Below are 16736 nucleotides of genomic sequence, written 5' to 3'. Positions count from 1 at the left end.
AACATTCTGTAAAGTGGAGATGCTTTCAAAAATAATGAATAGTTTCTAAATATCAAAATAATTTACTATAAAGAGCAGTAAACAGTAAAAAAAAAACTACAGTTTGTAAATCAAAACAATATTTGTTATGACCACCCTTTGCCTTTAAAACTGAATCAATTCTCTTGGGTACAATGTCATGTACTTTTTAAAGAAAATTGGTTGGTAGGTTGTTTCAGGCATCTTGGAGAACTTGTCATGGTTCATCTTCAGATTTTGGCTGTCTTGCTTGCTTCTGCCTATCCAGGTAATCTCAGACAGCCTCAATGATGTTGAGATCAGGGCTCTATGGAGGCCATCATCTGAAACCATATAAAAAATCTAGGGTGCTTAGGACTTTTGCACAGTACTTACTGTAAACATATTTATTGTAATTTATAGTTTTATGTATTGCACCGTACTGTTGCTGCAAAGCAACACATTTCATAACATATTTCAGGGATTATAAACCTGATTCTGGTTTAGGCGGTACCTTCCTATTGAAAAGGCTGCTGCAACAGTGTTTTCAAACTGAAACATAATGTTGGCCAAATTTTTTTTGGTTCCTACCAAAAAGTTGGAGAGACTTCATTGGGAATATTGTGCACAGTTCTGGTCACCATACTATAGGAAGGATATGATTAAGGTACACAAAGTTCAGAGAAGTATCACACTGTTGTTGCTGGGTTGAGGGGCTTGAATTTCAAGGATTGCTTTTTCTGGAGTGAAATTGGTGGATGGGTGACCTTATAGACCTTTTTCATTCCTATGGATTTCTACCATTAACCGAGGGATCCATGGACCCTAGGTTGGGAACTCTTAATTGAGAGGCGTATAAAATCATGATGGGCACAGTTAATGTGGCTGGTCTCAGTCTTTTTCCCTGAGAGGTTTACAGTGAGAGGGGAAGGATTTGAAACCTAAGAGGCATGTGTATCTCAGAGGGTGATGGGTATATGGAATGAGATGACAGAGGAAATGGTAGAGATAGGTACCATTACAATATTTAAAAGATAGGTTTGTGGATAGGAAAGGTTTTGAAGGATATGGACCAAATGTAGGCAAATAGGACTAGCTTATGTGGGATCCAGGATGAATTGGGCCAGATGGTCTGTTTCTACGTTCTATAACTCTAGGACTCTAATTATGTATCATTCACCAACCCACGCACCTAGCCACCTCAAACTGATGAGGGAGGGTGTTAAAACCTTGCCGTTTTGCTCTCCACCCACACCCTGCAAGTGATGGGTGTTTTAGTGAAAACCTCCCATTAAATCAGCAAATTTTGGAACCTTAAGCATAGTACATTGTAATTAGGGAGAGCTTCTATGATGCCAAAATTCCCTGATTTGTATAATTATACCAGTACTGCAAACTACCGTAGATTTTTTTCTTCCTGAACTCTGAAGTGTCAGAGGAAAGTAATATATGAACATATGCTGTTTACAATATTAACAACATTTTTCACCTGTGACTCTCCAGAAAATTTATGGAAAATCACACAAATCTATTAAAAGGAGCAAGTTAATGTTTTGAATGCATTGGACCACAATGATTGATAATTGAGACCACTACTGCTAGCATTGGGAGCATTAACCTGTTTTTGCTTTGAATATCCACCACTGATATATGGAGTCAGAGTTGTATAGCAGGCCCTTTGGCTCACAGAATTTATGTTGACCATCATGCTTATCTTTACTTATCTTTGTCTAGACACCTTGTAAACTGCTGTTGTTCTTGCTTCCTCTTTCGTAGAGCATCAAGTAGGTTAAAAGGCTGGCACAACATTGTGTGCCAAATGGCCTTTACTGTGCTGTACCTTTCTATGTTCACTGTTCTAGTACAGATATCAGCTGCTCTTTGAGTACGGGGAAAAAACTTTTCCAAACCTTTTAAACCTCGTCCCACCTACTTTAGATTTATTCTCTCTTGGTTTAGTCACCCCGGCCATGACTGCCATTCGGGCTCTCTATTTGATTTTCTTCTGTTGCTGCTGCTTCTTATTGGGCCCTTAGTGCCCAGTGGCGTTTTGGTCATTGATCTCCTGCGTCTCCATTGTCCAAAGTCGATGGTATAGTCGGAGTCCGTCAATGTTTCTGTAATCCCATTTTATCCACTGTACAGGGGATTGGCTATACAGCTTCACCAGAGTCCAGTTGGCCAGCCTTATATTTTCATCTCTCACAACGGTTATGTAGGGCTTTGAGATGTTTATACACTATTATGCTTCTCATAATTTTACACTCCTCAACAATGTCTCCTCTGAACCTCCTTTACTCCAGGAGAAGTAGACAGTCTATCTAATTGCTCCATAAAACTCATGCCCTCTAATCCAGGCAGTACACCAGTGAATCTCTCCTGCATCTTTTCTAGCTTAGTTGCATCTTTCCTGTATAAAATGGCAACCATTTTATACAGAACTGCACACTTGCCGTATGACTTCATCATCTGTCTACCTATGTTGCTATTTTAAGGGAGCTACAGTATGCATGTTCCAAGATGTTTCTACTGAACATTCTCAAGCACCCTGTAATTCATTGTAGATCTCCTGTACTAGCTTAATTTCCCAAAACGCATCATGTTGTAGTTGTCTGAGTTAACCTGCATCAGCCATTCTCTTGCCTACTTTTCCAGTTAAAATGTATCCTGCTGTGTCAGACAACCACCTTCACTGTTCACTATATGACCTATTTTGGTGTCATCTGCATACTTAGTAGCCATACGACTACATTCTCATCTCGATCATTAATATCTACGACAGAGAACCAGTGCCGATCCTTGCGGCACACCACTGGTCACGGGTCATCAATCTCTAAACAACACTCCACCACTGTCTACCTCCTACCACTGAGCAAATTGTGTAGCCAATTGGCCATCTCGGCCTTGATCCCATATGATATTGCCCAAGGTCTTAATAAGGATCTTGGGGAAGGTTTAATTGATGTAGTTCATGGATTGGACTCTGCAATTCATGTTACATGTGTTTCTGGTTACTCCTTATTTTAATTGCTATTTTGTGCAATTTTGATCAGGGCAGACTGGCTCTGTGGGCTGTAGTCAATGAATGACACCGCTAAATTGAACTGAACATTCCTAGATTGTTTCAGTGTGGTTTGATGTTCTTATGTTTTTTGCTTGTTTTTATTTCCTGCTGTTGGCATTACTTGTTTGTTTTTTTTTGCATGTTGGATGTTTGATGTTTTCTTTGAACGGGTTCCATGATGTTTTTGTTTCACGGCTGTCCATGGGAAATTGAATCTCAGGGTTGTATACTGCATTCATATTTTGGTAATAAATGTACTTTGAATCTTTAAAGTCCTATTTTAATCTGTCTATACCTGTTAGAATTTTATAATTTACTGTGAGATCTTTTGTCATTCTTCTGAATTCCAGTAAATACAGGCATGACCAGAAATGAGTCAGTTAACCTTGACTGCATTGTCTCCTTCCTCAGAGGCTGAAACTATATACAGAACTCCAGATGGAATCTTGCCAGAGTCTTGTACAGCTGCGCCGAGCTTTCTCTGATCTCCAACCATCTTACAATGAAACATACCCCTTTCTGACAGCTTTCTGTACCCAATCACTTGATTTCTAACTTGTTGCATCTAAATGCCTGTTGTTGGAATGCCATGGGGCAACCAGATGTGTTTCTTAGGCAACAAACAATCTGCTGGAGGAATTCAGTGGGTGGAGCAGCATTTGGGGGTCGGGTGGTGGAAGGGGTGAAGGAATTGTCAACATCTCGGGTTTAAGCCCCCAGCATCTGCAGTCTCTTGTCTCCAGTTATGTTTCTTATTTCTGATATTTGTTTAGGTGATCATAATGTACATCAGTGACTCTAAACATGAGTGCCTTCAAGTATTTTGTTCTCACTAGCTCTTTCTTACAATTGAGGATCACGTATGAATAAAGACCATTTTGCTGACATACGATAAGACATAACCCTGTGTGTGGGATTTTTTTTTACCATAACATTAACTGGTAATTACAGAAGGGAAGTGAAAACTGCTAAAGTTGTATAAACATACTGTATATGATATATAACCACAGCAGTAACTGTTCAACGTAAGTGGATCATGTATCTTGCAACCCGTGTTCTTTTCAGAAATTGCTTTTGAACTTGTTCAATTACAGTACAGAAGTTGTAAGTAAACAACTTGAAGATGAACTGTTCCTTATATCAATATTTGTTCTTTGTCTCCACGGTTTTCCATATGATGGGATGAATCTATAAGACATACTTTTGCAGCAACTTTGAGGAATCTATGGAGGTGGACCCCAAAATCACCCTGTTCATCCACATTGCTAAAAATCCTGCCACTAACCTTGTACCCCACCCTCAAATTCAACTTTCCAAAAGGTATCACTTCATACTTTTCTGGTTTGACCTCCATCTGCTATTTCTTAGCTCAGCTGTGTATCCTATTAATATCCTATTGTAATATACAACAATTTTCTGCATTATCTACACCTCTAATCTTAATATCATCTGCAAAATTATTAACCCACCCTTCTACTGCCTTGCCTAAGTCATTTACAACAAACAGCTCAAGTCCCAGAACAGATCCTTGTGGAACACCACTAGTCATGAGCCTTCAGATATTGATTAAGAAATTCAAATTTGAAAACTCATGGGTTATGGGTCTGACTACATGCTTTCTAAATGAAAGGTGGCTTTTCTGAGACCACTGCCTGTGACTGAAATGGAATGGATACTGTTTAAAGAACACTCATACACTTAATGAATGAATTTAAAAACCTCCAAAGATTTTCTTTGGAATAGAGCTTTAGTAATGTGCTGAATATCAAAGAAACAAAACAAACAAAAAAAAAGGCTATAATGTCTTTTTGAGCTTGTTCTATTTTTTGGCAATCAACCAGAGCAGTATTAAGTACTAAACTGGAGGTGCTGTGTTTCAGTTGATGTTAAAGTAACGCCTTATTCACCCCCTCAGGTTTCAGTGCCACCATTTGCAGATCTGCAATGAGTTCTCTCCAAAGTTTAAATCAATTAATAACATAATAAAAAGTATTGTCTGCCTATCATGTTGTTGTTTGCATTCAAATCAGCATTCACATTTCCTTTAGCACAAGATTGAAAGTACTCATTGGGTTTTAAATTTAGTTTATTTCAATGTCCGGAGGCTGTGAAAGAGCAAAATAACCCTGAGCCCCTTTTGTTTTTAATGCGGCTGATTGAAGCAACTATTTGATCAATTTGTCTATATTCTGTGGATGTGGTGAATGATCTGAATCATAGTGAAGTGCCATAGGCATCACTTTACAAATACATTGGAACTGCACAAGCTTTAGGGCAGCATTTTTAACCTTGGTGCAATTGTACATTGATTCAATAGCAAAACTCTGCATTGGAAGTGGCTGGAATGTAAGTACTGTCCTTACTGATAAGACCATAAGACAAAGGAGCAGAATTGTGGCATTTGGCCCATTGAGTCTGCTCCTCAATTCCATCATGATTGATTTATTATCCCTCTGAACCCTATTGTTATCCCTTCTCCCCATAATCTTTGATACCCTTATTAATCAAGAACCGATCAACCTCCACTTTAAATATACCCAATGACTTGGCCTCCACAGCTGTCTGTGGGAATGAATTCTAAAGATTCACCACGCTGTGGCTAACGTAATTCCTCCTCGTCTCTGTTACAAAATTATGAGGGATATAGACAAGGTAAATGCAAGCAGGCTTTTTCCACTGAGGTTGGGTGAAACTAGAACTGGAGGTCATGGGTTAAGGGTGAAAGGTGAAATGTCTAAGTGGAACATGAGGGAGTATGGAGGGATCTGGTCCCATTGCAGAACAATGGACTAGGTAGATTAATAGTTTGGCACAGGCTAGATGGGCCTGATGAGGCCACTCTCAGTGTGGAGGAGCAGCACCTCGTATTCCATCTGGGTAGCTTCCAACCTGATGGCATGAACATCGATTTCTAGTAATTTTTCCCATCCACCTTCCTTCTTCTTCTATTCCTGACTTTGGCCTCTTACTTCTTCTCAACTGCCTATCACCCGCCCCTGGTGCCCCTCCTTCTTCCCTTTCTCTCATGGTCCACTCTCCTCTCCTATCAGATTTCTTCCTCTCCAGCCCTTTACCTTGCCCACCCACCTGGCTTCACCTATCATCTTCTAGCTATCATCCCTACCCTCCCCCCACCTTTTTATTCTGCTATCTCCTCCCCTTCCTTTCCAGTCCTGAAGAAGAGCCTTGACCTGAGATGTTGACTGCTTATTCATTCCCTTAGATGCTGCCTAACCTGCTGAGTTCCTCGAGCATTTTGTGTGTGTTGCTAGTAAATTTATTGTTTCAATTGACATGACAAGTGAATTGAGAAAATACGGTATTATCCAAAAGCCAATCCCAGAAGTACTTACTGCCCGTTACGCTGCTGGCATTTAAGGCAGCAGTGAAGGTCCTTGATCCCTGGTGGTGTTCAGGGCTTCCTTCATTATGTCAGTAGCTTCCTCTTGGTTTCACTACTGTCAGTCATGCAAGTCCCAGGTGGAGACTCTGGAATACTCTTGAACCCAGATGTGAACACTGCTGTTTTGGTGACAATTTTGTTTTATCAGTCAGGGTTATTAGCCCCGAGCCGAACCTCCGAACCCTGAAGAAAATTCCACGAGTGCATTCCACTTTATTTAATTAATATTATAAATTACTAACACAGAGTGGACAATTCGGAATCATTGCTTGCTGTCAACAATGTGGAAATAAAGGAATCAATAACTTATAACTTTTTATAAGACAATTGCAGATTAAGACCCAATCTCATTACAACACACACAAAATGCTGGTGGAACATCTTCCATTAGTCTTGACGAAGGGTCTCAGCCCGAAACATCGGCAGTGCTTCTCCCTATAGATGCTGCCTGGCCTGCTGTGTTCCCCAGCATTTTGTGTGTGTTGTTTGAATTTCTAGCATTTGCAGATTTCCTCGTGTTTCCCCAATCTCATTACTCTGGTTTTGCAGTCATATTAGATAAATTTAGCAGATTTATTTGTATAGGTGGAATTGTATTTACAAGTATCATGTTTCATAAAAAGTTAGGATTTTTTTTCCAAACTGTGACTTCTGTACTTATTGGCCATTATGTTGCTGAATGATGGTCCTCCATCCCTGTCTGTCCTTGGCCATACTGCTACACACAGATATAGAAGGATTCTCTATTGCTGTTTCTGTAACAATTTATTTTGCCCATTCAGGGTTGTTAGCCTTGAGATGAACCCCCGAACTTGGAGGACCGGTGGACTACCCTCAGTCTGGCCTCAGCCATGTCTGATATGAGTGACCCTACCAAAAGCCAAAGCATAAAGCCCTGACTACAGCCAACACAGCTCCCTGGGTCACTGATGCATGAAAGTCTCCAAACCATGACAAGGTTGTGGCCCTCTTGGAGGTGTGACTTCTGTAGGGGTTTAAAAACCAATCCTTGTGGAAGTTTTCACCAGGGGATGGTGGGTGGGGTTGAACAAATGATGTAAAGTCAACAAGTAATTGAAAGCTTGATGACATATTTTGAGTCAGGAAATTTGTTCAAGATTATATGAAGTACAGAGAATACAGAGTGTTGATGGGCTCCCTGGCATCTGTCTGAGTGAATCTGTTTGTAACCTTGGTGTTGTGTTTGACCAGAGACAAGTTTTGAACCAGACAAATAAGATATCCCACATAGTCACTCTTTGCCTCGATAAGTCCATGGCAATGAAGATGCCAATCAACTCGGGCTCACTAATTTCATCTTTGTGGCATTTCTCAACTCCACCCTTGCCTCAGCTAGTGAAACCATACCTTTGCCTTTGTTACCTCTATTGACTATTCCAGCACACTTTTGCCCAGGTTCCCTTATTTTACTCATGACAAATTAAAGGACATCAAAAACTTTTATCACTGCTGCCATCAGGTAGAAGGTACAAGAGCCATAGGACTCACATCACCAGGTTCAAGAACAGTTACTACCACTGAACCATCAGGCTCTTGAACAAAAGGGGATTACTATACGTTGGTTGGTCCCCACAACCAAGTATCTCACTTTAAGGACTCTTTATCTCATTATCCCATGTTCTTGTTATTTATTGCTTTTTAATTATATTTGCACAGTTTGTTGTATTCTGCACTCTGGTTGATCTTTCATTGATCCTGTTACAGTTACTATTCTATAGATTTGCTGAGTATGCCCACAGGAAAATTAATCTCAGGGTTGTATATCGTGACATACATGTACTTTGATAATAACATTTACTTTGAAGTTTGAATTCTGCTGCCCTTGTCCTACTTCCAGTTTGTCCATTACCTCTATGTATTCTTAATCATGCCTCAATTTTAAAATCCTCTACCCTCCCCTCCTTTACCCTTTAGTCATTCATGCCCACTGTATTTCTCCAGTTGTAGAGCATTTGAACATCCTGGAATTTAATTGTCCTATGGATGGCCAGAAGTCTTCAGCTCTGAAATTTCATCCAGAACCTCTCCTCTTTTCATCTACTGAATGAAAGCTTTCTCTTTAACAAAATATTGGGTATTTTCTTGCATGACCCTTGTAGCGGTTACCTGACAACAAACCAAAATGGCTCAGAAACTAAATATGGGGGCTGGTACTATATGATGCGTTATCCAAAATAATGAGGTTCCAAAGTTCAAAAGAGTATGTTTGATCTTTTATTAAGAAATCAGCAAAGACGAACAATCTTTTAATGATAAAAAAACTAATGAAATAACCAGTAATGTTAGCAATCTTAACATAATAGAGAAATTAACATTCTTCAGTGGTCAACAAAAAAATTTCATCCCCGGCCTCCTCCCTGGCTCTAACCAGACTAAAGTGAACTTAGACAAAGTGTGAAAATGTAACTCTACTCATTCTCTTCTACCACACCCCAACCCATGTAACAAATTATCCATAATAAGTGTGCATTGAGACTGACAGAAAATAGATACTTGGCTCCTACAGATTTTGTTGGATTAGATTTCTTTGAAAACCTTCCAGTCTTTTCCCATGTAAATGGAAGTTGATGTTGAATAGGAAATAAAATGATAATGTACTGTATTTTAATGTAAGAGGGCAGGAACTGTTTTGGTTTTAAAGGATTTATGCAAAACAATGCCCTCATTCTGTAGAAATTGAACTACCTCAAAAAACATTTATGATCTCACCCATCTATGCTATATGTCATTGGAGGTTTTACCTAAGTCCTGTCTTCCTCTGGGAAATAAAACACCAGGATGAAGTGAGCTTTTCTTCTGCAGACAAATTTATGCTGCTTTCTGTAAAAGAATACATAAATATTAAATATTTTATTCATAATAGAAACTTCTCAGGAATAGTATGTGGTTCGATGTAACATTCCTCTCACCAGTTTGTGCAGAGAGCAGGAAAAAAAAGTGGATGGAGAAATGTACAGTATGTATTTAAAGAAACAATTTTGCCTTCAGTTGAAGTAAGTGGATCATCAAAAAAAAGACAAGTCTTTGCACAGTGGGTTGCAGTAAGATTATATAGCAAGCTCACGTAGGCTCAATATATTGCCATAGCAACATTATTGGTGTAATTATCAAAAGGGGAACTGACAAAGTCAATATATCCTCATTTGTGTATGCAATAGGTATTTTAATTGTCAACTACCTAATTTATTTTTCTTTCCCTTGTTCTCTATATTTAACATTAATGGGGCACGAAGTAGGATTTGTAGTTTCAGATTCTTGTAATGACTGAATTCAGTGAAATGGATCACTATTTTGGCTTTCAGATATATGGTGTAACTCTTCCTATACTGTTTTTGTACAGTTGTGACAGGCAGTTTATTACATAAGATGGATGCTTATTTTGTTCGCTCAGAAGGATAGAAGACCAAAAGGTCAAACTTAAATGCGCATCCCTAATCCTTGAAGGGACTGATGAATTCCAAATCAGGCATCTCATGGGAGTGAAGTGTCTAAAATATTGCTGAGGGTTTAGTCACATGAAGGAGAGACTAGATAATGATATTATATTTCCTTCCCGAAAGGACATGAGCAAACAAGATTTGTTACATGATAATCTGTTGGTTTTTATTTCTTTAACGTTACCTCCAGCTGCCATAGTTGATTTTGAATTGTGTCTCCTGAGCTTCTGTTCAAGCCTCTGACTTACTAACTTAGCCGTGAACCACCATTGCCAATTCAGGAAAGAGTATAGACCAGAATAGCAGATTTAAAAATTCTTCAGCAATTAACTCCACTTAGTGTAGTGCACGGAGCCTGGATTTGATCAGAGACATTTTAGTATAACTCCTTAAGCACACACTAGAGTAACAAACAAGAGCACAAAGATCCTCTACAGTTGCCAGCATCTGATACTTCTGATGAAGAAAATCTGTTACATGGCATCTGTGCATTTTCTGGTTTATCTTAAAGATGAATACTGATGGCATTATCATATTAGAATTGAATTAGAATGGAAGACCACCACGGGTCTTCAAACCCAAGAGAGATGTCTTGAGGACACAGCTTATTTAGAGGCAATGTGATCAAGCTAACCTGAAGATATTTAAGAACGATAAAGTGTTCCCAGTTTTTGTACTTCATACTTTGTTCATTATCAATGAACAATATGATACTTTTATATTATAAATTTTCCCCAACACAAAGCATTACAAAAACAAAGTCAGCTATTGCATTTACAAATCTGTAAGTCAAAAAAGCCATCGTATTTTTCCTCAAAGCAACAAAACTAACTTTATTTCAAACTATAACTTATTGTCTATGAAACATTGAATGTAAAATTAAAGTCTTAATTGATTAATCATCATGACTCAGTTACTCAACAATTTTATGTAACCACACAGTAATAGGCCTTGCTGAATTTATATTTTAATGATAATGTCACCACTGTGAACAATTAAAATGATGTTGGTTATAATGTGAACTTGCTCATTTGCAAGTTTTTGTTCTGTGTTGCAGAACAACAAGAATGTGTGTGATACAAGTTATATTTTTCAGTGTATAACTATATCATCATGGTTTGGATTGTCATATCTAGAGCACTTCCTTCCAAAAAAATTTCAGTCTATCATCCTGCCTTTCCATCCATCATTAATGATGAAAGAAACTGATTATTCTGTTGACAGCACTATTTTCTTTCATAAATATCTAATAATGATTGTTATTGCTAACCATTCAATCATTATTTTAGCTGATTGATTAGAAATCTAATTACAGGTTATAATTTTCCTACCCCTCAGCAGTCATTATAAAGTTGATTGGCACATCTTGTCATAAACGATCCAGTAAGAGACACAAGTTTGTTTTTGTGGTGTTTTAGATGAGTTGTTAACTAGGACCCCTATCTTTTCTCATAAGGAAGCAAAGTTTCTGGAGTTTCTATAGCAGTGAGTTATTCCTGGTGACCTGGTCAATATTTTAGGTGATAAATATCTTGTAGAAGAAATGATTGATTTAAGAGCCAAACAGAGTTGGAAAGTCGGCAAATTCTACGTGGCGGGAAAGATCCAAAGCTTGATCGATTTAAGAGCCGAGCTGTATTGGAAAGATTGGGTATTGGCCATATTGAAGCAGCAGAGTCTGAACCTGTGGGTGAAGAATGACCAAAGGTTTAGGTGATTTAAGCGCTGGGCCAAATTGAAATGGTTGGGGCCAGAGGTGATAGACAGTCTGTGGGGTTTGCTCGTTCTGAGCTGGACTGAGGCTGTGGCCTGCAACTGGTGGACTTCTGGATCAGCTACAGTGATGCCTAGCATTGTGAACTTCAGTTCTGAATACTGTTTGTTTGCTTTTATTGTTCGTACAATGTTTTTTCTCTCTCTCTGCCCACTGGGTGTTTGGAATTGTCTTCTTTTGTTTTCAATAGATTCCGTTAGGGTTCTTTGTTTCGTTGCGGCCTGTAAGGTGATGAATCTCAAGATTATACACACTATATATACTTTGATAATAAAATGCACATGGAACCTTTGACTGGCCTTCTTTGATACCTGAATTGAGGAGGCAGTTAGATTTCAGCCACATTGGTGGTTTTGGATTACGTATAGGCTAGATCAGATAAGAATGCTGTTGAAGAGTCTTAGCCTGAAATGTCAACTGTTCATTCCTCTCCATAGATGTTGCCTGTCTTACTGAGTTCCTTTGTGCATGTTGCTCAAGATATCTTCCCGTAGTGCAAAGCCATGCCAATTAGTAGGTTATTTAGTCATTGTAAATTGTCTCATGATTGGGTTAGGGTTGAATTGGTAAATTACTGGATGGCGTACCTTGGTGGGCTGGAAAGGCCATTTCCATGCTGTATCTCGAATAAAGTCATTATAACAGTGCATCAGATTCATGGTTGTTGAAGAAAGCAATTTCTTTTAATTCTACATTCAATTTTTAAAATCCACAGATGTCATCTTTGACATTTAACTCATGTCTCTGGGTCTGGAACTTGGGTCCAAAACTAGCTGCTGCTTCACTAACGTTACCGACAATTGTAGAATGATAAGTGGTCATCATTGCAATACAAAGTATTTCAATTTCTGCTGCTGTCTGTAAGGAGTTCTCCCTGTAACTGTGCAGATTTTTCTCTGGGTGCTCCAGTTTCCTCCCACATTCCAAGGACATATGGGTTAGGGTTAGTAAGCCATGGACATGCTTTGTTGGCACTGGAAGCATGGTGACACTTGCGGGCCATGATAGACCATGGCCTCCTCTACTATTGAGATGAAGCCACACTCAGGTTGGAGGAACAACACCTTATATACTGGCTGGGTAGCCTCAAACCTGATGGCATGAACATTGACTTCTCTAACTTTCGTTAATGCCCCTCCTCCCCTTCTTACCCCATCCCTGACATATTTAGTTGTTTGTTTTTTTCTCTCTCTCTGCCTGTTCTCCATCTCCCTCTGGTGCTCCCTCCTCCCCCTTTCTTTCTCTCGAGGTCTTCCATCTCATGATCCTTTCCCTTCTCCAGCTCTGTATCACTTTCGCCAATCACCTTACCAGCTCTTAGCTTCATCCCACCCCCTCCGGTCTTCTATCATTTCACATTTCCCCCTCCCCCCACTACTTTCAAATCTCTTACTATCTTTCCTTTTAGTTAGTCCTGACGAAGGGTCTCAGCTCGAAACATCGACAGTGCTTCTCCCTATAGATGCTGCCTGGCCTGCAGTGTTCCACCAGCATTTTGTGTGTGTGTTGCGTAATAATGGCAATGGCAAGTCTTTTGAAAATGATTGGATCTTACATTTGTATCTTTTTGTTATGGGTATGCAAAGTTACCGCCATCTTTTTCATTTATCTTGCTTTCACTGGTCTATATCATGTTACCAAGTTTATTTCTAGCATGGGATATGTTTGCCAAAGCACAAAGGGTTTCTAAAACACAGTATTAGGAATGCCTCTGATGTTTACTCAGTAAGAGTTTATTTTTAAAGTGGGTAAGGAATTACAGTAGATAAAGCTTTGAGAACAATCAGATCTGCAACTACAATTCTACTCTCCCTCTACTTGAAGCTGCAGAACTTGGTCTACTCTGGAGTTTGGATCTGCAAGTTTCTCAGTTTATTTTATGTTAACCTTTTTGGTCTACCCCCTTTGTCTTTGTGGATGAGGTCTCGACTCCTGTCCATCTGTAACCGTGGGTGAGGTTTCTCTGTTCTTGTTGGCGAGGTCTCATCGCCAGTCTCCCCCTCTGTCCCTGTGGGTGAGGACTTGTCATCAGTTTCCCTGTACATGAGGGCTTTGCTGTCGATCTCTTCCTCCTTCAGGGTCCTTGGGTGAGCTTTTGCTGCCTATTTTTCTCCTCCTCCTGGGGAGGGCTCATTCCTAGTCTCCTCACCTTGTCCTTGGGATGGGCTCATTCACTGTCTCTGTCCCTGGGAGTGAAGTTCTTGTCACTAGCCTCTCATTCTTTGTGTAGGGGTTCATTCTCAGCCTCTCTTCATCCTTGGGGACAAGGGCATACACCCCAGTCTTTCTCTGCTTTTGGGAGGGCTCGTCATCTTACTTTACTCGGTCCCTTTTTGGGTGAGTGTTTGACTCTCAGCCTCCTACCGTACTTCCCAGACCCTACCTCTTCTCCCCGTCTCTCTGTCCCTATAATACTCCTCCTCCATCTCTGGGTACCCAGTCCCAATCCCCAGACTCTCTCCCTGTCCCTCAGGGGCGAGGGTTCGTCACCAGCTTCTACGCCTCGCTCTTCTGCGGAGTGAGTGAGGGTTCACTCCCAGTCTCCTTCTCACCGCTATCGCGGTCACCAGTGTACAGTACCTGTAGCCCGATGAGACGGTGGCTCCGGCCGGCGCTGAGCCCGTTGCTAAGGGCGGCCTGTCCCGGAGACGCCGGGCCTGCGGCTGTCCCGCACCGCCGGCCCGGCCAAGCGGTTGGGGCGCCTGCGCGGTCGTGGAGCCGAGCTGCTGCTGCTCTCCACGCTGGCGGGGGCGACTCGCGTCAAAGAGGAGCATCCTCCTCCTCCTCCTCCCCCTCATCCTGCAGCTGCAGCAGCAACCACTCGCAGTCGGAGAGATCCTCAGCTGGCGATAAGATGTCAGACTCAGTCCCCAGCAGGGCCAAGAAACTTCGGCCCAGACTCCACGGCAGGAGCAGTCTGCAGAGCACCGAGCCCGTAGGTGAGTCCCTTCAGCTAAGGGTCAACTTTCAGCACTCACATAACCCTTTCTCCAAGCCGGAAAAGCAAAAAGCAAACTGCTGCAGCGCCTGTCATTTTGCTCAACACTAATCGATTGCCTAAGTTGATATTTAGCTCTGCGCCTTTTCCTTTTAAAAGTAGCTCCTCTCCCCCTCCCCCGGCTTGCTTTTAGGATAACTGCTTCCTGTCAGATCACGGTGATACCTGTTCTCTGTATTATAAGTGTGGACAGGGGAGGCGGAATTAGTCCACACTTAATGTTAAGTGGCATCTGTGCTTCAAAAAATATATATCAGGCAGTTGTCCTCAGGAATTAAATTAATTTTGAGCCTGAAATCAGAGATGTAAGACATTAGTCCACAATTACACATCTAAATCAGATTTACTGATGTTGAAGGTTTAAAGCTTGTCCAAATCATAATTAAAGATATGATACGTTTGATCCATAATCAAAATGATGATAGGTGTTTTCTTTCCTCGTTTTCTAATGCACTTTGGTTTCTAACTGTTCATTATTTATGCCCAGTACTAGTTGTATGTTTGTGCTTTTAACCAAATGCTTGATTTATTGTTCAGTTGTATTCCCATTAGTGCCATAATGACTTTTAATTTTGGAGACTGGATGAGTTTAAACAGTGTCAATTCTATAAAGCAGTTTATGACTCAGATTTGAAAGCATTTGTGAATATCATAGAAGTGCCTCATTATGAATTCCCCCCAATACCTATTTTATATAACAGATCTATTATAAATAACTATATACAAAATGCCTTCAAATCTGCTGCTTGTAGTAAAGCTCAAAGTAAGAGCATATTCACAAAAGGCAAAATGAATTATTTTAATGAGGAATATTGATGTGCCAGATTTGAAACTTTAAAGATTGGCAATTTGTATTAAAATCTAAAATAAAAAGTAATGAACTGTCAGAATACTACAGATCAGGCACAGAGAATAAAACAGAATTACTGGTATTGTTTTGACCTTGCATCAGAATGGACCCGGTCATTTGAGGTGATTTACCCTCCTCATGTTCTGGTGTATTCCCATTTGATAGATCATATGTACTTAGACAGCAACTTTGCTTTTAGGCAGGGCTGATGAAGCAAGCATTTTGACAAATCACAGATGACAGAGTCAGGACAGTAATGCCCTTCATGAGAGGTTGAGTTAGGGAATTAGATCCCTAACTTGAGGCCAAAACTGGAGGAGCACAGAGATGTTGGAAGGTTACAGGGTTGTAAGCACTTGAAATGGAATTATTTAAAAGTAACTTATCATTTAGTGATCTAGACCAAGCTTAGTATTATTAACCACGAGGATTATTGTATTGCATAATTTGGATATGTTTGGAAAATTACAAAGTTCCGCTCATTGACCTTGTGTCAATCTGGTCAGATAATCAGTGTTAACTTTTTACTTTAACATAAAAAAAGTAGAATACTAAGTGACAAGAATGCTAAGATTTTGACAGTGCTCTATTTTTAACTCTTTAGTGGAAGCAGCTTGTTGAAAATTTTCATCATTCAAAAGCATGAAATAAGATAAATATCAGTGGGTTGTTATTTACCCTTCAGAGGAGTGCACCATTTCCCCCTAAATGTACATCTCTTCAACAGCAGTGATCAGCTACAGGGGTTCCAGGAGAATATCCTGCTTGACACCTATTAGAAAATTTGCTCTAGCATTACCTTAGCAAATATTTGTCCTAAGTTTGACTGAACGTTTAACCTTGTCCATGTCCAATAGCATTCAGTATACTTACAACAAGGGAATCTTTTTGGAGTACAATTTCAGCTTCGAAAATGATTCCTTTTGAAATTAACAGAAACGGTTCTCAGTCTGATGACGAGGCCTCTGTTGGTCAGGGTTGGACATGGATGTTGCATCCTAGCTGTCGATGTGCACTATGACATGGAGAGCAAGCCGTTACCCATGTAGTAAGCTCCCCCTCTCCAGGCATCTGATGATCCCAAAGGAGCGGCAGAGACAATTTGGCACCAGCAGTGTCGCAGGAGTTGCCTGTGTTGAACACAATGTAGGACTGCTGTAGGGACTTCAGCTCTAGATTTTTCCCTCTGCGT

General features: G+C 40.2%; 1 protein-coding gene across 3 annotated transcripts in view; it reads left to right on the top strand.

The window, feature by feature from the left end:
* LOC140717300 (AMP deaminase 2-like) overlaps window positions 1-16736 on the top strand; it is a 142456-nt gene that overhangs the window by 11397 nt on the left and 114323 nt on the right. For 2 of the 3 annotated variants that reach the window (XM_073030749.1, XM_073030748.1), the window contains exon 1: window positions 14481-14635. The exons of the other annotated variant lie outside the window; for it this stretch is intronic. In XM_073030749.1, coding sequence (XP_072886850.1) covers window positions 14551-14635 — 85 coding nt within the window. In that variant the 5' untranslated portion in view covers window positions 14481-14550. Of the gene's footprint in view, window positions 1-14480; window positions 14636-16736 lie in introns of those variants that run through there. 3 annotated transcript variants of the gene reach the window in all.

Source organism: Hemitrygon akajei, chromosome 27 (assembly GCF_048418815.1).
Source record: "Hemitrygon akajei chromosome 27, sHemAka1.3, whole genome shotgun sequence".
In the NCBI taxonomy this organism is placed as follows: Eukaryota; Metazoa; Chordata; class Chondrichthyes; order Myliobatiformes; family Dasyatidae; genus Hemitrygon; species Hemitrygon akajei.
This window is presented reverse-complemented; position numbering and strand designations above follow the sequence as displayed.